At 37.4% G+C, this 21,969-nt stretch overlaps 1 protein-coding gene across 1 annotated transcript in view; it reads right to left on the minus strand.

The window, feature by feature from the left end:
• APPL1 (adaptor protein, phosphotyrosine interacting with PH domain and leucine zipper 1) overlaps positions 1-21,969 on the minus strand; it is a 51,078-nt gene that overhangs the window by 4,271 nt on the left and 24,838 nt on the right. Inside the window, exons 11-21 of the mRNA XM_036737590.1 lie at positions 21,298-21,486; positions 19,792-19,834; positions 16,793-16,849; positions 13,395-13,486; positions 12,129-12,311; positions 10,210-10,262; positions 8,769-8,943; positions 8,651-8,687; positions 7,797-7,943; positions 6,978-7,028; positions 781-870 (exon numbers count right to left, since the gene is read on the minus strand). Of these exons, the coding sequence (XP_036593485.1) occupies positions 781-870; positions 6,978-7,028; positions 7,797-7,943; positions 8,651-8,687; positions 8,769-8,943; positions 10,210-10,262; positions 12,129-12,311; positions 13,395-13,486; positions 16,793-16,849; positions 19,792-19,834; positions 21,298-21,486 (1,117 nt within the window). The remainder of the gene's footprint in view (positions 1-780; positions 871-6,977; positions 7,029-7,796; positions 7,944-8,650; positions 8,688-8,768; positions 8,944-10,209; positions 10,263-12,128; positions 12,312-13,394; positions 13,487-16,792; positions 16,850-19,791; positions 19,835-21,297; positions 21,487-21,969) is intronic.

Below are 21,969 nucleotides of genomic sequence, written 5' to 3' on the forward strand. Positions count from 1 at the left end.
CAAGAAATCACAATGGATTTCATGGCCCTCTGTAATCAAATGGAAAACCACATAGCTATCATAAAATAACACAAAATTACTAAAAGGAGGGGATACTTGAAAGTCTAAGGACTTTTTCAGAACTGCCCATGTTTCAAGAACTCTTAGGAAAAGTGAACTATATATTGTATTGGTATCCTAGAATACTTTTTTTGCTTGCAAAATAAAATAAACACTTGAGGAACTGCCTCAATTGATCTAGAGATATTTTTTAAAAAGAAAACTGACTAGCATCATAAAGAAGTTTTATTATTTTATAATTCCACTTTGATTTTAAAATCATACCTCGAGTGCCAAGCACAGTGCCTGGCACACAGCTTAATAAATGCTTGTTGATTCCCTGACAGCTTTTGACCAAAAGTGTTATCCCTCAATTTGATCACTTTTTAAATTTACCAGACTGGGCTCTGACTCTCAGACAATTAAAAAAAAGTCAAATGCATCCTCAAAAACCCCAGAATTGTCCCAATTCAGGATTATCAGCATGTGCTGCTGGCTCTGCAGATCATCCAAAAAGTGCTTCAAAAATGTGTCGAGCACTAGGAATCCACTGGCACCTCCTCTCTAAGGCGATGTCACACATGCACATGCAAATAACAGCACAGTTGTGCCGACATCAGGCTCATCACTTGCCAGGTCACTCAAATTTAGGGGATATTTTGGAAAGCAATTACGAAGCAATAAAGTAGCTCAAGTTACAGTTCGACTCTAAAGTAACAAGATTTTAGAAAAAAATGATACCTTTTCGATTTGTTTCTGCTTATTCAGTTCCTTCTGTTGTTTCTCTTTTACTCTCTCTATTTCTTTTTGTTTCTCTGATGCTCTGCGATCCTGAAGAGGAAAAGGTAAGTTCATTTGTACAAAATAAATGTACCTATAAATGGTCTTAATCTATTCTAGAAATGAATTCTTACTTGGGATCAAACCTTAATAAACAGCACATTTTAATCTTTTTTACATTAAAACAGTCATGTAATGGGTTATTTTTTTACTTCATTATTACATTAACGTATAACTTCAAAATATTTTATTTCAGAAAAACATAACTGTAGTAATAAAATGCCTCCATGGGAGGAAGGCAGACTGTCTGGTTTCTAAATTCCTACTCCAGAAAAACTCTGAAGTCTGCACCAGACTGAACAATGATCAAGAAATTTAATGAGAAGCTACAGTAAGTGATTTCTCCCATCCCTGAAAGCCACTGGCAGTAGGAAGAAAAGAAAAAGAAACTGAAGTAATTAGACTAGGCAATGAGGAATCAAAACTGTTACTCTTTGCAGATCATATCATGGTATGTATACTTAGAGAATCCTCGAGATTCAACTAAAAAACTAGTTGAAATAATTAACAACTTTGGTAGGATAAAAAGCAAACCCACATATATCATCAGCATTTCTGTATGTTCACAACAAAGTAGAGATAGAAGGAAGAATTCCATTTAAAATAATCGTAGACAACATAAAATACTTGGGAGTTTACCTGCCAAGACAAACCCAGGAACTATATTAACACAATTACAAAACTCTTCTCACACAAATAAACTTAGATCTAAACAAATGAAAAATATTAATTGCTCATGGGTAGGCCGAGCCAATATAATAAAATGACAATTCCACCTAAATTAGTTTACTTATGCAGCGCCATATCAAACTATCAAAAGTTATCTTATAAAGCTTGACAAGATAATAACAAAATTCATCTGGTCAAAATTCATAAGGTCAAGAATATCAAAGGAATCGAAGTTCACAGGGGGCGCGGAGCCAAGATGGTGATGGAGATAAGCTCCCTGCCAGGTCCCTCCAAAAACCTATAAAAAATGGCTCTGAACAAATTCTATAACCGCAGAACCCACAAAATAGCAGAGGGAAGCAGGGATCCAGCCCAGGACAGCCTGGACGGTCACTGGGTGAGGTCTGTTGCACACAGAGCAGGGAGTGGAGCCCAGCGTGGGCGGCAGCAGGACCAACCAGACCAGGAGCTGGGCGGAACAGGCCCTAGCGCCCTGAATCAGTGAGCTGTGGTAGTTACCAGACTTCTCAACCCACAAACACCAAAGACAACAGAAGTTAGTGGGAAAAGCTGCGGGGGACAGAATGGAAGGAGTTTGCGGTTGGGCCACCGCCCCGGGGGGCAGCAGGGTGGTGCAGCTACAGAACTAAAGCTGCAGTTGCTTCTGGCCCCAGGCCCACCTGGTGAGAGGAATTAAGTGGTGGATCAGAGCAGCAGTGCAGAGCCAGCTTACATCTGAGTCCATTCCAGGTTAGCAGTTCTTGGGGAAGGAGGAGTGCTGGTGTGGCAGAGCTGGCTGTATAGAAATAGCTCTGAAAACAACAGCGCATCGCCTTAAGCTTGGAACAAAGTACTCTTTACTCTACAAGCAGTCATACCCCGACGAAAATCTCAAGGGTCAAGTAAGTTGGCTGGGAACATGACCAGGCAGTGGAAACTCACCCAGATTCAGTCTCAGACTTTGGAATCTTTCTTTGGTGACAAAGAAGACCAAAACATACAGCCAGAAGAAGTCAACAAAGTCAAAGAGCCTACATCAAAAGCCTCCAAGAAAAACATGAACTGGTCTCAGGTCATGGAAGAGCTCAAAAAGGATTTGGAAAAGCAAGTTAGAGAAGTAGAGGAAAAATTGGGACGAGAAATGAAAATGATGTGAGAAAACCATGAAAAACAAGTCAATGACTTGCTAAAGAAGAACCAAAAAAATTTGGAAAAAAATACTGAAGAAAACAACACCTTAAAAAATAGACTAACTCAAACGGCAAAAGAGCTCCAGAAAGCCAATGAGGAGAAGAATGCCTCGAAAGGCAGAATTAGCCAAATGGAAAAGGAGGTCCAAAAAGACCACTGAAGAAAATACTACCTTAAAAATTAGATTTGAGCAAGTGGAAGCTAGTGATTTTATGAGAAATCAAGATATTATAAAACAGAATCGAAGGAATGAAAAAGTGGAAGACAATGTGAAATATCTCATTGGAAAAACCACTGACCTGTAAAATAGATCCAGGAGAGATAATTTAAAAATGACTGGACTACCTGAAAGCCATGATCAAAAAAGCCTAGATATCATCTTTCAAGAAATTATCAAGGAGAACTGCCCTGATATTCTAGAGCCAGAGGGTAAAATAGAAATTGAAAGAATCCACAGATCACCTACTCAAAAAGATCCCAAAAAGAAATCTCCTAGGAACATTGTCACCAAATTCCAGAGCTTCCAGATCAAGGAGAAAATACTGTAAGCAGCCAGAAACAAACAATTTGAATATTGTGGAAACACAATCAGAATAACACAAGATCTGGCAGCTTCTACATTAAGGGATCGAAGGGCTTGGAATATGATATTCTGGAGGTCACTGGAGCTAGCATTAAAACCAAGAATCACCTACCCAGCAAAACTGAGTATCATGCTCCAAGGCAAAATATGGACTTTCAATAAAATAGAGGACTTTCAAGCTTTCTCAGTGAAAAGACCAGAGCTAAACAGAAAATTTGACTTTCAAACACAAGAATCAAGAGAAGCATGAAAAGGTAAACAAGAAAGAGAAATCACAAGGGACTTACTAAAGTTGAACTGTTTTGTTTACATTCTTACTTGGAAAGAGGATGTGTATGATTCATGAAACCTCAGTATTAGGGTAGCTGAAGGGAATATACATATATATGTATGTGTGTGTGTGTGTGTGTGTGTGTATGTATGTATATATATATACACACACACACATACATACATATGTACATAGGGCACAGGGTGAGTTGAATATGAAGGGATGATATCTAAAAAAAAAATCAAATTAAGGGATGAGAGAAGAATATATTGAAAGAGGGAGAAAGGGAGAGAGCAAATGGGGTAAATTATCTCGCATAAAAGTGGCAAGAAAAAGCAGTTCTGTAGGAAGGGAAGAAGGGGCAGATGAGGGGGAATGAATGAGTCTTGCTCTCATGGGATTTGACCTGAGGAGGGAATACCATACACACTCAATTGGGTATCTTACCCCACAGGAAAGAAGGAGGAAGAAGATAAAAAAGGTGGGGATGATAGAAGGGAGGGCAGATAGGGGGAGGAGGTAATCAAAAACAAACGCTTTAGAAAAGGGACATGGTCAAGGGAGAAAATTCAATAAAGGGGGATAGGTTAGGAAGGAGCCAAATATAGTTAGTCTTTCACAACATGAGTATTGTGGAAGGGTTTTACGTAATGATACGCATGTGGCCTATGCTGAATTGCTTGCCTTCTTAGGGAGGGTGGGTGGGGAGGGAAGAGGGGAGAGAATTTGGAACTCAAAGTTTTAAAAACAGATGTTCAAAAACAAAGAAAAGTTTTTGCATGCAACTAGGAAAGAAGATACACGGGCAATAGGGCGTAGAAATTTATCTTGCCCTACAAGAAAGGAAGAGAAAAGAGGATGGGAGGGGAGTGGGGTCACAGAAGGGAGGACTGACTGAGGAACGGGGCAACCAGAATATACGCCATCTTGGAGTGGGTGGGAGGGTAGAAATGGAGAGAAAATTCGCAATTCAAACTCTTGTGAAAATCACTGCTGAAAATTAAATATATTAAATAAAGTATAAAAAGAAGGAAAAGTCAAGAGAAGTCATATGAAGCAGAGCTGCCTATGGGAAATGGGAGGTTGTCTAAGAAATTTGTATTTTTAATTTTGGAAAGTCTCAATGTATTTGCTTAACACAAATATAAGCTCATTTCTCATCTTTTTTAAAATTTCCAGACAAATAAATTTGTAGGTGCCAAGAAACAAGTTAAAAAAAAGGAAGAATATCAAAGGAATCAATAAAAAAATGTGAAAAGTGGCCTAGCTATGCCAGATCTCAAACTGGCATAAAGTGGTAATCATCAAAACAGTCTCGAACTGGCTAAGAAACAGAGTTGGGGATGAGTGGAATAGAGGACGCACACAATACATTGTAGTAAATAACCACAGCAATTTAGTGTTTGATAAACCCAAAGATCCAAGCTCTGGGGACAAAACCTCATTATTTGACAAAAACTACTGGCAGAACAGCATGGCAGAAACTAGGTATTACACCAACACCTCACACCATATACTAAGATAAGGTCAAAATGGGTACATGATTTAGATATAAAAGGTGATACCACAAGCAAATTAGGAGACCATAGAATAGTTTACCTGTCAAATCTATGGCTAAGGGAAGAATTTAGAACCAAACAAGATATAGAGGGCATTAAAAAAATGTAAAATTCATAATTTTGAATGCATAAAAAGCTTTTGCACAAACAAAACCAATGCAACCAAAATGAGAAGGAAAGCAGAAAACTGGGAAAATTTTTTTACAGCAAATTGTCTCTGATAAAGGCTTCATTTCTAAAATACATAGAGAACTGAGTCAAATTTATAAGAATACAAGTCATTCATTGCCCAAGTGATAAATGGTCAAAGGATACAAACAGGCAATTTTAAAGAAATCAAAGCTATCTATAGTTATATGAAAAAATACTCTAAATTGATTAGAGAAATGTAAATTAAAACAACTCTTGAGTATCGTCTTACATCTATCAGATTGGTTAATATGACAAAAAAGGAAAATGATAAATGTTGGAGGGGATGTGGAAAAACTGGGACACTAATGCACTGTTTGTGGAGTCGTGAGCTGATCTAACCATTATGGAGAGCAATTTGGAACTATGCCCAAAGGGCTATAAAACTGTGCATACCCTTTGATCCAGCTCCGTATCCCAAAGAGATAAAAAAAGGGGGGGGGAGGAGAGGGAAAAGAATCTATTCACACAAAAATATTTATAATAAGCATCTGTTTTTGTAATGGCTAAGAAATGGAAACTGAGGGGATGCCTATCAATTGGGGAATGGCTGAACGAGTTGTGGTATATGATTGTGATGGAATATTATTGTGCTATCAGAAATAACAAACATGAAGCTTTCAGAAAAACCTGGAAAGACTTATGAATAGATGCAGAGTGATGTGAGCAGGACCAGCAGAACACTGTACGCAGCGATGGCAATACTGTACGATAAACAATTGTGAATGACTTAGCTATTCTCAGTAAAAGAATGATCTAAGACAATCTCAAAGGACTCATGATGAAAAATGCTATCTGTCTCCAGAGAAAGAATTTATGTTGTCTGAATATAGAACAAAGCATAGTATTTTTCATTTTCTTTCTTTATTTTTGTTTGATTTTTTTCCTCCACAAAATGACTAACATGGAAATGTTTTACATGATTGCACACCTATAACCTATAACAAATTGCTTGCTGTTTCAGGGAGGGGAGAAGGGAGTGAGGGAGGAATAGGGACTTGGATCTCAAAACTTAAAAAAATATGAATTTTAGAAATTGTTTTTACATGTGACCGGGGAAAAATAAGATATTAAAAATGAAAAAACAAAAAACCCAGAAAGAACCTGAGGCCCATGGAGGTTATGAAATACTTGGGGCTGCATAGTTGGTGAGTCATGGGCCCAGTCAGAATTCAAACTCAGATCTTCTGACCCCAAAGGAGTCCTCTCCTAATTCCATGGCCTTTCCTTCCTCCCCACACCGCCTCAAAAGAATTTAGTTGAAGCTGTACCCAAATAATCTCCTCTACAACACCTTGGACAAATGGTTGCCTGGTCCTCGGCCTGAAGACCTCTAGTGGCTTCCTGAAATAGCCCTTTTCGCTTCTGAATATCTGTTAGGAAGATTTTCTTTATAATAAACCAGAAATCTGCCTTTGTGCAATTTCTACCCATTACTCCCAAGCCCTCTTGAATGTGACAGAGCTTCGTGATTTCTCTAGACTCTGTAGCCCTTCAACTAATCCTCTAAGGACAGTGAGTCAGGTTTGCTGCTTGTTTAGTAATCGCTGACCCTAATTTTCACAGAAATGGCAGACTTTTGGCAGTATACAAAGTTAATATGCAAATTTAATAAAGCTATGTTTTGAAGTCTTACCAATTCAGAATGCAAAGCGATCTGTTTTGCAAGTCCAACAGAATCACAAATCTAAAATGAAAAAAAAAATGGTTTGAACAAAGCAAAAAAAAGTTAAAAGCATTTTCACTTTGAGGAAATAAGTCTGAAGAAATTATTTAAACATTCCCCACATCCCTCTGGCAAAACTAGATTCACCAACACAGAACAAAATAAGTTGCCTAATAAATCAACTGACTCAAGAACTCCATCCCTTGCAGTCTACGCCTGGTTTGTTTTTAAGAGCCTGCTGGCTCCTACCTTTAGATCCCTCCTTCATGCTTTCTTAGGTTTAATGAAAAGACACTTGAGATTTCAAGAGCAAAGTAAATGTCCAAGACTACTACTTCTTCCATACTGAAGGCATTTCCAATGGTGTGAGAACACCTATGCCCTGGGTCTCATTTACATCTGATGAGAGGTGGGTACCACTTGGAGACATCTCCATTCCAAAGGCTCATATCTGAGCTTGCACTGGTCTGATCAGCCACAGTGGGACACACTGTACATTGATCCCCACGTACTGATGTCATTTTGGTCTTCTTTGATTACAAAGGACAACAACCAACAAAGCCACAGGGAATGGATCATTCACACACTTACCGACCACAAACTGCACAATGCCTTGTGCTGATCCCCTGACATGGCTGACCCACTGTGCAAAATACGGCAGTCTCAGCCCCCACCTTCCTTAGGCAGAGGAATGGGTAATACTAGAGCTTTCTTTAGGGGCTTTACTAAAAACTGTTATATGTTTCTCATATATATACATATAGGAACAGATGTTAAAATGCAAAGTACCTTTTCTCCTTCATTGTTTGATTCAAATATGTAGCAGACTGAAGTTGGATGACTCTCGACTCTGCCTCCTGATGTTCGAAGCACAAATCCAAAGAGACGTTTACTTTCCTGATGCGTAGCATACAGGACCACATTGGGCAAGGGGAACTGTCTCACACAAACACATAGGGAATCAAGAGTAAACAGTAAGAATCTCAAAGCAACATTCTTAAAAAAAAAAAAACACCACCAAAACATCTTTAGTTTCTATTCTAGTAATTATTCATTTTAACATAGTATTAACCCATGCTTCTGTCAATAGCAAATGTCATTATACTTAATGGACAAGGCTGAGCAGAAGAAGACTGTGGGGTCCTGCCTCTGGAGACCCAAGCACCTGCTTCTGTCCCTGGCGCTAACGCCCTGTGTGACTTGGCAAGTCCTTCACTTCCTAGAGCTAAGGTTCCTTAACTACTCAAGTCAAATTAAATAATAAAAAAACTAATTTTCAAATATTAACTAAGAAAATAATGTGGGCTTGCAGATCTTCCCATTTTATGCATCCTCACCCTCAGCCTAACACTCTAGTTTCTATTTCCAGGCTCCTTAGTGTGCTGTATGTTAACTAAATCAGTAGATGAACTAATCATGTCAGCCAAAGTTTCAAGTAATGAGAAACAGTTGCCAATTGCTTAGGTTTTGTTCTAAGTTATATGGGGCGCTCAATAATCACTTGACATATCTGAAGAATCTTAGTCCCATGAGCACATGTCAGAACCATCAGGATGACCAATGTACTCGAATACAAAACAGACTATAAATGAATTCGTGTACACATATATATGCACATAGCTAAAAAAATTTATATAACTTACTCTCAGCCTTGTAACTTGAGTTTGTGGATCAATTAACCTAAAATTAATAATAAAAATAGTATCAGGAGATAATAGTACATTTAGACTAAAAAAAAGTTAGACAAAAATGATTACTTACTTTAAACAGTCACAAGTAACTAATAAGTGTGATTCTGTCATCCGGAAAATGTTATGGATTGCCCGGGCTGCCAAGATTTGGCGCATTGTTTCATAAACGACATCTGGGCTATCATCTGATTTTACCTCCATAGAGCCAAGGAATCTGACAATAAACAACTGATGAAGGATGGAATCTAAAGCAGAAAAAGGCATATTTTAAAATTCATTAAAAAGTATCTAATTTTACATGATCCAGTGATCATATTACAAGAGATCATTTCTGAATATACTAGGAAAAGCAATGTATACATTATTGAGGTAAACCAGAAAAAAAAAAAACAACAGAAAAACTGGGGGGTGGGGAGGGTTAAAGGGGACCAGGGCAGGAACAGGGCTTGTATCTATGAATTCACTGGTATAGGAAACTTCCCTTGACTCCTGCAGGTGGGCACCTTTTCTACAAATTAAAGTTTTAAGAGAATTGCCTAGAGTAGTGTGTCAAACCTGAGGTCCTCTTGTAGCCCTCAAAAATCCCCAGGAGCCTAATCAGATTAAAATAGAATTAAGAAACGCCTAACAAAAATATAATAAAACATGTTAATTTTTTTTTCTAAATCACCACATAGACCCAGGGATGGATGTAAAGGCCTAGGGCAGAACGGTAAAGAGATTTGTGCAGGGTCACACAACCAATCAGTGTATCAGAGGCGGGACCTGGAAGTCAGGTCTTCAGGATTCTAAGGCCAGGTCTTCATACTGCACTGTACTGCTCCAGGAGGTTTGAAGTTTGAATAAAAGACATTTCTGGTATATAAGTTGAAATATCAGTTGTAACTCCAGAATAAGAAGTGGGATAACAACTGTCAGATTAGGAGACTTCAGCTGATTAAAGGACCCTTTGGGAACCTGGCCAAGGGAAGAGAAATGGTGGATTCTTGGGGTGCAAACTTCATAGGCCTCACAAACTGGGCTTAGCTATAGACTGAGAGAATGTGGGAAATCATTTAGAACATGGTATAAGATAGGGGCTGACCAGGGGACAGAGGGCTGGACTGGGCAGTCAAGAACAGGATTCGACACAGGCACTTCTTATGTGACCATGGGCAATTGATAACTTCTTTGAGCCTCGGCTTCTTCAAATGTTAAATGGGCATAAACATCCCCATATACCCACCACACAGGGTTGGTGTGGGGACCGACTGAGTGTAAAATACTCTCCAGCCCATTTTAAAGGGCTATAGCAATGCGAGATCTTATGGACCAGATTCAGATTCACCTCTGGGACAAAGATGCGCATACCCTCAGACTGAATGACAAACTCTCTTACAATGACGGAGGTTATGAAAATTGGTCTTCAGAGCTGAAACAATGAGTGGCTGATGAATATTAACTAAATGATAAGTCACTCTCATATTTTACTGACTGGAAGCATCACTAAGGATATGGAAGATTTTTTTTACCTTCAGTTTCAGGCTTTGGTCTTCCTCCAGATTCTCCAAATGGATTGGTACGTCTGGAAAAACATTTTTTAAAGGACACAGTTACCATCAGGCACTTGGAGAAATGATTTCTGAAAAGCCCTTTCTTCTCACCCCTTCTGCTCTCCTTTGGAGGGCTGCTGCTTTTTTTTTTTTAAATTAGGAATCAGACAAGATTGAAACTAGTAGTCATGTTTATAGAAAGAGATAAATTATATCTTGTATAGGAGGTGAGAAGAGGGGGAAAGCGTTCTTTGAAAACAAAATAAGCCCCAAACAGTATCCCAGAGACAGAATAAGGACACCCAGAGATGGCTAGGTAGGTGGGTAGAAGAGACACACATGGACACATTCATAGTTCTTTGGTAGGGAGATGTGTCGAAAAAACAGCTGTACTGAAGACCCAGAAGGAAACGTACTACAAGATGGCTCTGCCTCCTGGAGGTTTAGAAGGGGATTAGGGAGAGGGGAGGGACAAGGAGTTGGGATCTCAATGCTCCTTCCAAGAGTAGCCGGAACTCAGTTCTGGGTGGGTGAAAGAACAGTGCCCAAGCTGAGTCCTCTCCTTGACCTTGATGGTGTTTACCTCAGACAAACTAAGGGCAGTAAGGAACAGGAATGGAAGGTTGGGCAGGGTCCAGCTAAAAACCTCTATCCCCAGGATACCCTTCCTTCCTTAGTCCCCAGAAAGAGAAGCCCTTTCCGTAGTAGCTAGATGAGACAATGGACAGAACCCTGAACTTGGAGTCAGGAAGACCTGACTCCAGACACTTACTACCCGTGCGACCATTTAACCTCTGCCTGCCTCAGCCTTCTCAACTATAAAATGGGGATGATAATAGCATTTACCTCATAAGGCTATTGTGAGGATAAAATAAGGTATCTGTAAAGTGCTTTGTAAATTTTATATAAATGCTAGCTATTACGATTTTTCAAGGCTCAGGGAGAATGAAGGGGCAGAGTATAAACATATATATTAAAAATATAACTCTCTAAAAGTTTAGATTTTTGTACAAACTTGAGAAGCCAAGACTAAACTAATAATAAGAATGCTTCCTGATCTTATAAGCTAGCTGTCCATTTGCCTCATAGGCTAACTGTACTGTATCAGGCTTTTCTTAAATATCGTTGTTAGGTTTCAGGAGAAGCTATGTGACCAGCGCTACAGTTACAGGAAGAATCTCTGTACCAGTGAAGTACTGTAACGAGAGCTACAATAAGTTTGCTCAGTGCACTAATTTAGCTCAATAGTAATTAGTCAGCGTATTCATTTAGCTCCAGATAGAGCTATCCAGAATAGCTCTATACTACAGATATTTCTTTATCTCTATGCCTATCATTAATCTAAATGTAGGAAAGATCTAAACTTTCAGACTGTTTCTCAAGGCAGATGAAAAAAATACAATGGAAATGAAAGCATGAAGACGTACAAAGGGAAGAGAAAAAATGTTTTCCTCTTTTTCCAAAATTACTCAATTTTTGTTCCACTCACGGTAAGAAAAATGGAAGAACTAAAATTTTAAACAAATTTTGGAAACAAACAGATGGAGAGAGCCAAATTTTGGAATGTCTAAGTGGTTTTAAAATAATCCTGGCATTAACATTACATGAAATGCATCTCTTGAATACACCTGACCTATTACATCAAATGGCTAAATTTATTTCAGCAATTAACTCTGGATGGCTGAGTACTTGGGTAAAAGCCATGTATTCCAAATCCAAGTCAACAAATAAGGTGAATTCAAGCAGATTTTCATTATGCTATATTTCAGAAACATGAAGAGACCAGCTGCAAGTCACATTAATGATAGATGATACTGAGTAAGTCAATTTCCAATGGTTAAGCTAAATTATAAAAACAAGGAGAGCAAAGCAAAGAGTTTTAATGTTGTTTCACCTACTTGCCTCCCTGCCCAGAATTTTTAGCCTGGCCAGGCTGATCTTCACTAACAGGAGAAATTATATCAAACTGTATAGGAGTGTCTGGGGCAACGAGCGAATCCAGGGAAAGGGTTGCCAAAGTTGTTGACTCAGATCCGAGAGACCCTGAACTACTAGTTCGAGCTGTGGGTGGTCGAGTTTGTCTAAAAAGAGAGAAAAGCAAGAAAATATTCAATTTTAGCTTTTTGGAAACTATACTTAATATTTTTAAAAAGTGGATATATACACATCAAAAACCACATAAAAATCTTTAATAATCATACAAATGCAAATTGCAACAACTCTGACATCTCAAATGGCACTCATGAAATTGGTCAAGATAAAAGATGACAATTCAGTGCTGGGGTGAGGCTGTGATAAAAAGCAAGACCTTTATTACACTGCTAAAAGAGCTGTCAAATTGTTTGACTTTGGAAAGTAACATAAAATTAAACTAAGCTACAAGAATGGGCATGTCCTTTGACCCAATGGTCCCACTGATACAAGGGTTCTTAATTTTTTTTTTAAAGTGCTTTGCAAATTTTAATGAGCTTTATAAATGTTAGCTAGTACTAAGACTTTTGGGATACCCTGTATACACATACAGACAACAGTAACAAATCTATGCTAAATAAATTAGATAATAGTTTCATAAACAAGGTCTTACATGGACACTCTTGTACTAAATCTATCTGCATGTATACATACATGTATTATGTATGTGTATTTATGTACATATATGTATCTTCTCGGCTAGAGTTTAAAACTGGTAAATAAACTTGGCACACACACAACCATTAACAATTCTACAATTGTCCTTTTCTTTTGTTCCTGTGCACATATTTGAATACTGGTTTAAGGGAAAGTTCAACAAAATTTATGTAAAAAAGCAAAAAGATTGGATGAGAGAAAACAAAACTATAAAAACACAAAAACCCTGATTTTTAAACATATCAAATCATGGCTTCTTGGAATTCTAAAAGATGTATTAATTGATCCAGAACTATAAAATAAACACTGGAGAAATCAGGATAAGTGACCTGCCATGGAAGGCTCTGTTGTTTTTTAAAATTTTGACTTTAGCAGATTAATTATAAATTCACACACCATTAAAATATAATTTTAATATTGCCTGAGAGAATTGTTTCCATTATTAGTGTACACAGCACTGCTAAGATCAAAGTATATAATTTGGATCACTGTAAGTATTTCACAAAGGCCTTTAAATAAGTAGTACTGTAACTTACGGGTTTGGCCGCAAGCTCTCATGTCTCTGCTGGAAAGACGGTGATGGGGTGACTGCTTCTAGAGCAGACTGATTTACTCTTGCAGCAATTTCCTGTATTAATTTTTAGAAAAAGACCTTCAGAAAAGTAAATGAATCAAAAGCCACTAAGCAATATTTTGAATTAAAAGTTATATACATCCTACCAAGTTAGATTCTTTTGAAGCTGCAATAAAACATGAACCTATGGAATACCTCCAGACACTCTAGCTCTAACAGCACTTCTGAAACATCATCAATTCAGATGTCCTTCTTCATTAAACTACTTAGTTTTCACTAACACATGAAATAACAGTATTTTAAAACTTTTGAGTTTAGGTACCAATTTAAAATTTTTTTTTAAATTTTTTATTCATTTTGAATTTAAATAGAGAGCAGAACACAAAAAGAGGATTCAACATAAAACCATGAATTTCCATTTCAGACTGTTAACTGTTATTTTTTGAAAAATTATGTAATTTGTTTTCAAAGCTACCCTGCTTTTCTGTGCCTTCAAGTTTTCTTCTGTTCTCTGCTATACACTTTTAATTTTTTTTCTTCCTCCTCACCAATCCTTACAATCATTAGATAGGATTCACCTCCTCACTCCTCCCTAGAGAAGGCTATAATTAAATACAAATATGTGTGTGTGTGTATGTCTAAACACATATGTACATGCATACGTAACATACAAATACACACACACATACACATGTACATGTATGGCACCCACTTTTTTACACATCCCAAGTATTGACATTTACAAGGTATTTTCAGATGCCACATTAAATGTTGGCATGCAGGTAGATGGCATTTCTTTCTTTTTCATGGTATTTTCCTCAGTGAGCATTTGCTGTACACCTATTGAGCTTCAGCTATGTGCCAGGTCTTATGCTTACGTACAATAATAATAACTGAAAAGCTAATTTTAGATAGAAAAAGTCCACATATTTTAAAAAAACCTGTCAATTAGCATTACTAAAGTCGTATGTTAATTTTATTTATAAATGGCATGGCTCATAAGAAATATAAGCGCATTCTTCCAAATACAACTTTTAAAGACGTGGCCAACAAGCAGAAATTACTTAGCCAGTGGATATTTTAGATAGTTATTATAAACTTACTAAAAATGTTACAAATACGTGACCATATTAGTAGACTTTAAAAAATTTGTGGGGAAAGGACCATAATTTTAATTTATGAACATCTAAAACATATTTCCCACATTTCCCCTCAGACACAAACATACCCTAATTTGTATTTTGATTTTTGCTTTCAATAAAAAAGGAAAAAACTAGATTGAAAGATCAAGCAAAAGGTTTGTTTAGGGATTATCAATGATTTTCTAGGGTTTCAACAACAAAAATTACAAAAACAGGGAAGTTTTAATATTTAAACTGCTCGTTTTTCCTCACTCACTGCTGACTTTCTAACAGATTTCTCCAACAGCATGCTCTTCTTTCACACCAAACTCAATTCCATAATTAAATGCAAAATCTTAATCAAATCACTTCCCCATTCTAAATTCCCAGCTGCTGGCAAGGGCTCCCCTTTTGTCTGCCCAAGCTGTCTATCCTAAGCTTGTTTTAGGATTACATACAACTTACCCGTTTTTAGCTGGTTCAGCTGCCACTCTGAATTCTTTCTTTGAAATGTTGCCCAGATTCACTTTTCCCTTTTTATTCCGGCAACTACCACTCCAGCTGGTCCAGGTCTGCACCTCCACCTCATACCTCAATGACTGTAACTGGGTTCCCTTTCCCCCTTCTAATTAATTTTAAACATCAATGCCAGAGTAAAAGAAGTGAGACTTCCCAAGAGGACTGAGTCCTGCCTGTGCTGCAATCCTGAGTCAGGATTCACCTGTTGTGTCATCTCTTGGTATACAGAGGATCAATACCCATGCCAGAGGTATACTGCCATATGACCTTGCTTGTATGGCTCTTACACAGTCTCCCTGCACTGTTTTCTTCACACCCAGTTTCAGTATTGAATCTTGGTCCCTACTGTACACTTACACTATGCTTCTACCTCTGTCCTCCTCAGTCTGAATCTCTTAATACCAAGCTGCCTGCTGGATCTCAACAAACTGGTCTAGCTTGACCTCTTTGGACCATACGTATTTGTTTTTCTTTTCTTTTTCCCAAAGGCAGGTGGAAGGGTGAGGGAAAATAGGGATAGGGCAAAAGGAAAAGAGGGCCATTGAGGCATCTTTTTAAAAAGGGCAGAGAAAAGAATGGAAGGCCAGGAGGAAGCAAAGATAAACTATGGGTTGAACTTTTATTTTTAAAAAGAAAAATAAGCTGTATATATTAGAGACTTGCAGTTTTTTCTGTCCTATTATGTATAAGAAAATGCCAGTTTTATTTGTTCAGAACAAAGTTTTTAAAAATTAAATTGAACATTTAAAAAAGCATGATGTTTTTGATCTCTGATCTTAGCTTTGTCCAGAGGACACCTGGTAGCAATAGACTTGTTTTTTCTGCATTAGCTGATACTTTCATTGCAATCTATTGTTTGCAGGCTGGATTGTTACCTACACCAAATGAGGACAGACCAACTCCTGATCTTGGCCTTGTCCACTTTACTGCTGCCCATGCCCCGGGACCCATATCCTTAAAATCCTGCTTTGGTGATTGATAACTTAATGATTTTCTATTTTCTGCTATGGATAAGGGAGGGATTGGATCTAGGATTTCACTGATAGAGGAGTCCTTCTACTCATAAGGGCTGGTGTTGCCTCTACAATTCACACAGCTAGTATTAGAAGCAAGATTTGAATCCAGATCTTTCTGGCTTCAAGGCCAGCTCTCTATTCACTGTGCCAACCTGCTTCTCTATTTATCAGGACTAAATTCCCATTATTTGGATACCAAAGTACATTCAGTAGACATGTAATAATTACTTCTTTTTACAAATCCTTCTGTATTTGATTCTTTCAAATTGTGCCTAATACTATATCAAGCACAAAATAGGTCCTCAATAAATCTTTATTGGTTGATTTCAGTGTTTCCCTCCAGGAGTAGGGAACCTGCAGACTTAAGGCCACATGTGGCCTTTTAGGTGATTGGGTGTGGCCTTTTGACTGAGTCCAAGTCCTTTTATTAAGGGAATTTGTTCTGTGAAGTTTGGATTCAAAGGGCAGCACTTGAGGACCTGGAGGGAACATGTGGCCTCGAGGCCACAGGTTCCCCACCTCTATGGGTCTATATCATGTTTAATGGGGTTGAAAAAATAGGGACTGAGTATAGATGTGATATATTGTTCTTATAATGTCAAAGTGAAATTAAAAAATGTTATTCAAGAAGTTACATTATTCAAGAATTCAAGAAATTAGGATTCAATTTACAAAAAACCTAGATTTTGCTATCACAATATTACCTCTGGATTTTCACTTAAATATATCTGCTTGGAGATATTGTTTATCGTACAAATCCACTGAAAGAGAAAACAAAACAATTTAAGACTTTATACAAAAACTTGTCAAGAATAAAATACATAATATTTAGTAAACATACAACATTTTCATCAGAAGTAATGTTACTTGTTCATTCTTTCTGACTGGGAGGACATTTTCATTGAATTCAGAAAATCTATTAATCGGCTAATTTTTAAGCAGTTGCCAGGTCTGATTCTAATTTCATGACATTTCTTCTATCAGTCTCCTGATATCTATTCATATGGTCACCATCCTAGCTTGGACCCTTATTTCCTCTGTCTGTATATAGATTATTATTGTTATGTTTAGGTCTAGACCTATGATTAGTGTTGTAAATTCCCAGTGAGGAAATGTCCCCCACAAAACACAGATCAGCACAACTCATTTGTACCTTAGTCTTAGAAAGCTGCCTGGGGCTGAGTGACCTACCCATGGTCAACAAGGTAGCATATATGCCTCTGATGGACTTGAACCAACGTTTTCCTGACTATCCATCACACTATGTGGCTTAACACTCATTTTTTAGAAACTGGGAACAAAAGTAAGTTTATAATGTGTGTACTACAGGGTGTTCCTAAAGTCTGGACACATAGGAAATGTGGAGTTACTGCATCAAGTTAACATGAATCTTGCAAAGTGCATCAACCTTTGTATCACAAATGATGGAAATCATAATGAAGATGTTATTAATATTCCAATTAAATGAAATGTTGTTGAAAATTTCATTCATTTCATTTCTTGAAAATATGCATTTTTGTCTATGTGTCCAGACTTTAGGCACACCCTGTGTTATAACAGCCTTGGTGTTCTTGATTCTGGCTGCTTGCCTCTTCAAACCATTCTCCATGCAGCTAACACACACACACACACACACACACACACACACACACACAAAATCTTCCTAGGGCACGTCTGACCATTTTCTCCCTCTTCTCTCTAGGTTAAAATACAAATTCCTTATCTAGGGATAAAGGTTCTCCATAATCTGGTTTCAAACCCTTTTTTTCCTAGTCTTTCTCTCTGCTCTAGCCCACCTAGGCTCCACTCTCCAAACCCAGCATTTCATCTCCTGTCTCTGTGCATTGATCAGCACAAAGCACATCCCATGCCTGGGTGGATTACATTCTACATCGCTGCATCTCACAATCATTATCACTTTCTCCAAGGAAGCTTTCTTTGATCTCTTCAACCAAGTAATGTTCTTTCTCTCTTCAAACTACTTTGTGTATATTTATCTGTGGACATGTTATATCTTTCCCACCCTCTCCCCCAAACCCCAGTAAAATGTAAAAGTCTAAGTTTAAGGGCTGGAACTGTTTCAGCTGGTGGTACAATAGAAAAGGACACTGGGCCTGGAGCCAGGAAGATCTGAGTTCAAGTCCAGCCTCAGACACTTACCAGCTGTGTGACCCTCAGCAAGTTACTTAACCTCTATTAGCCTGAGTTTCCTCATCTGTAAAAACAGAGATAATATAGCACCTACCTCCCAGGGATATTGAGGATCAAATGGAATATTTGTATTTATACTGTAATATTTTATTTTGCTTAGCAAGCTTTAAAGTGTTACAGAAATGCTAGCTATTATTATTTTTGTCTGTGTATTCACAATGCCTAGTAGGTGCCGTGCACACAAGCAGGTGTTTACTAAATGTTTGTTGAACTGAAAGTGTTAAAATAACCCTCTGAGCAGATCGTAATATCCACATTTTATTTCAAATAATGAACATGGAAACTTCCTAGCAATATTACAGGATCACAGAGTTAAATTAACAGCTAGAAAGGACCTTAGAGGTGACCGAGTCCAACTCCCACAATGTCACAGATGAGGAAAGCAGGTAGAGTGCTTTGCCCAAGGCAGAGCCAAGATTCCAATCCACAGCCTGTGACCCAACTCCTTTACTCTTTCCACGGTACCAGGTAGCCACCAATGTGGTTAGCATGACACAAACTATGCATTCTTCTTGTACCATTTTGCCCAGAAAGGCATTTGGGGTCAGATATCCTGCATGGGTTTAATACAAATTTCAAAAGTAGTTCTTTGCTAATGATAACTATTCTACATAACAAAATTTTTCAAATTTTATTTTCAAATTAAACTTCTTCATATTTCTAAAGGATCACCTTATGAAATATACTTCGTTTTTACTTCATTTCTCCTCCTACTGATATGTGCTAGGATTAGCCTGATGGCCCTTTATAATCTTATGTGTCTGCTGTATCTCATACCGCAACCTTCTTCTGAACTCCAGTTTTGTTTCTAAATCCAGCACAGGGTAGATATCATACCTGCCAGTTTCCCCAGATAACAGAAAGCATTAACAAGCTTGATAACTATCGAGTTATCTTTTCCTCAAGGGCAATATTCAAAGTAAAATCTGACTCCTTTCCAAAAGTTGTCTTGTAGGAACACTACTACAGGGCAAGAATGATAAATAGTTTTTCAACAAGTTATACTAGAATATTGATCAGAAATTTGTGCCTGTTTAGAGAAACTTCCTCCCAACGTTCTCCTCCCCCTCCACCCCAGCCAAACACAAGCACAACACAGTTGTTTCTTTGTAGGTACCTTACCTTCCATAGCTGGTGTACTATAAGCAAAAATGGAGCCAAAAATAAAAGGCTTGTAAGGAAGAATACGGATTCCCAAATCTTTGTTTTTCTGTCTTTCATTCCCACTCCCAGTGGTGTTGGGGTTTTAGCTGCTACAGGTCATATCTGTTGCCACTATGTACTTAGTTGGCAGGTGGTGAGAGAAGGGTATAAATTAGACTGACATTTCATGAAGCTACCAGTCTGCCAACTCAGAAAGCAATGGTCACAAGGTCCCTTTTTATTAAGCCTTCCAAGCAGTGAGTGCACTGACAATAAACAAATATTCCTCTCGGGAAAAACATATTTTGGCAAAAGTTCTCTTTAAAGGTATTAACTAGATGCGATTTACCTCTTCATAGTCTTTTTTACTTTCTGCTTGCAAAATTGAAGACCTGAAAGGAGGAAAAGAAATTTGAGCTTCAGTCTTTCTTTCAAGCACTTTTCAATAAGATTTGAAAGTATTTAGTCTTCCTTAAATGCAAGTCAAAACCAATCAATCTGTACTTCTTTACATGGAATTAGCCTTTCATAACCTTAACTTTTCTTATGGTGTGCCAAGTTATACAAAAATCAGAAATAGATGTTGTTCCACCAGAACATCAACTACATAAACCAAATTTGGAATTTCTACTAAGAAAAGGAGAGGCAGCTTCGTAAAGGGGGAGTGGAGAGAGCAGACCTCACTGTCAGGAAGCCTTGGGTTCAAGTTTTACCTTTTACATAGACTAGCTTGTGCCCCTGAACAAATCTCGTAAGATGAATGCACCAGGAAACTGTCTAAAACTCAGAGCTACAGAACAACTGCTGACCTGCTTGATAAAGGGAGGTTTCCTATCAAGGCATTACCTATACCAATAAGATCACATATAAACGACCAGAACAAAACAATAAAAACTCAGAAATACATCGAAGACAAAAATCTCAGATAATTCATTTCAGTTTTCTGATTCCTAATGAAGTTTATCAAACTAAATCTAAAATGAACTTAGAAAACCTACTTTAAATCATCCTTTGGATTACTTATGCTTTAATAAGCCTTAAAAGCTAATAGTTCAACCTATTAATCATTGATATGGAGACTTTGTTTTTAAGAGGGTATCAAAAAAAAAGTATGAGAGACTAAATTCTCTGCTGAGAGAAGAAGTGAAAAACAATTCTACCAAGTTTCCATTTACACTAGTAAATGCGAAATAGCAAATTTATAACAAGTAGCCAGTGAAGCTAAACCTGTAGATACAAAATGTCAAAAACTGTTGTATCCACTGTTAGTCTGATCCTTTTGATGTAGGGAGAACAGAAGAGCAGCATCTAATATTGACTACCGAGAAAGGAGGCAACATGCTAAAGTACTGGATTCAAAACACCTCATATCAAGAAAAATTTAGCTGAGAACCTTTGGAATAAGTAAGCAGTGTCCAGACATTAAAAAAAAAGTAGAATTTAAGGCATATATAAAACAAAGCAGCGAAGATGTTCATGTAATATTAGGAAAATTAACAATTATTTATACTGGATCTAACTTATGAGTAATAGGGGCCTCAAAATTATTTTAAACTGTAAATATGAAAACCAATCTAATCAGTTATATCTGAATAAAAAAATTCTACACCAAGTGCTTAAGTTTTAACAGACTCAGAACTAAATGAAAACACAACCATTCAGTAACTATTAAAGAAAGCAAAATACACCCTAACTCAATCCATTATTTACATTATTAAAGCAATCTTACATTGTTCTTACACTGAATGTATTTAATAAGAAATATCATTTCAAATACTTTGGAATTTAAAAAAAATCGCTAGCCTTTTTGTAATTTCTTCTGGCATTAAAATAAATGAAGAGAAAAAGTACTCACTTTTTGCCATCAAAGGATGTGATCTGGAAACAGTATCGTCTATCTTCACAGTCGACGGCCATCACAGAGCAGTTGTCTATGTCCATGGCGAGGCCTCCTGCCACGTCTCCCCGGGCCTGATTCATCAGGTTTCCACCTTGAGTAAAGTAAAATTGTCTATCCCAGGTAGAGGACACGAGGCCAGTCTTACTAATCAAAGAAAGCATATTCCCATTTAGTAGTGACATGTATAGACTCTTCATAACTTTTAACAAATTAACAGAAAAATAACATACAACTCAAACCAAGAATAATTCTAAAACTTTGCAAATAGACATTATATGGCAAAATGTTGTTCTTTAAACTGAAGAGTTTCAACACATTCTAATAGAAATCAATGTTAAAGAAACTGATTAATAAAACCGATTATGAGTGAGCTAAGCGGCTCCTTTCACTCCTTGCTGTGTGCATTCTGTTACCATCTCTGTATATCTTATGCCTTTTGTTAGAGCCAGGTGCCAAAAAAAAGATCCATTGATTTTCTCAGTCACAGAGATTAGGAACATCCACATATATAATGCTTCTAAAGCAATGTTTGGAAATCTAACAGCAGGTGACATAAGGTTATTTCTATATGCAAAATAATATTAACATAAAACAGAATTCAGTTTTATGTGCACGAACGCAAAATGT

This window comes from Trichosurus vulpecula, chromosome 9, assembly GCF_011100635.1.
Source record: "Trichosurus vulpecula isolate mTriVul1 chromosome 9, mTriVul1.pri, whole genome shotgun sequence".
NCBI lineage: Eukaryota > Metazoa > Chordata > Mammalia > Diprotodontia > Phalangeridae > Trichosurus > Trichosurus vulpecula.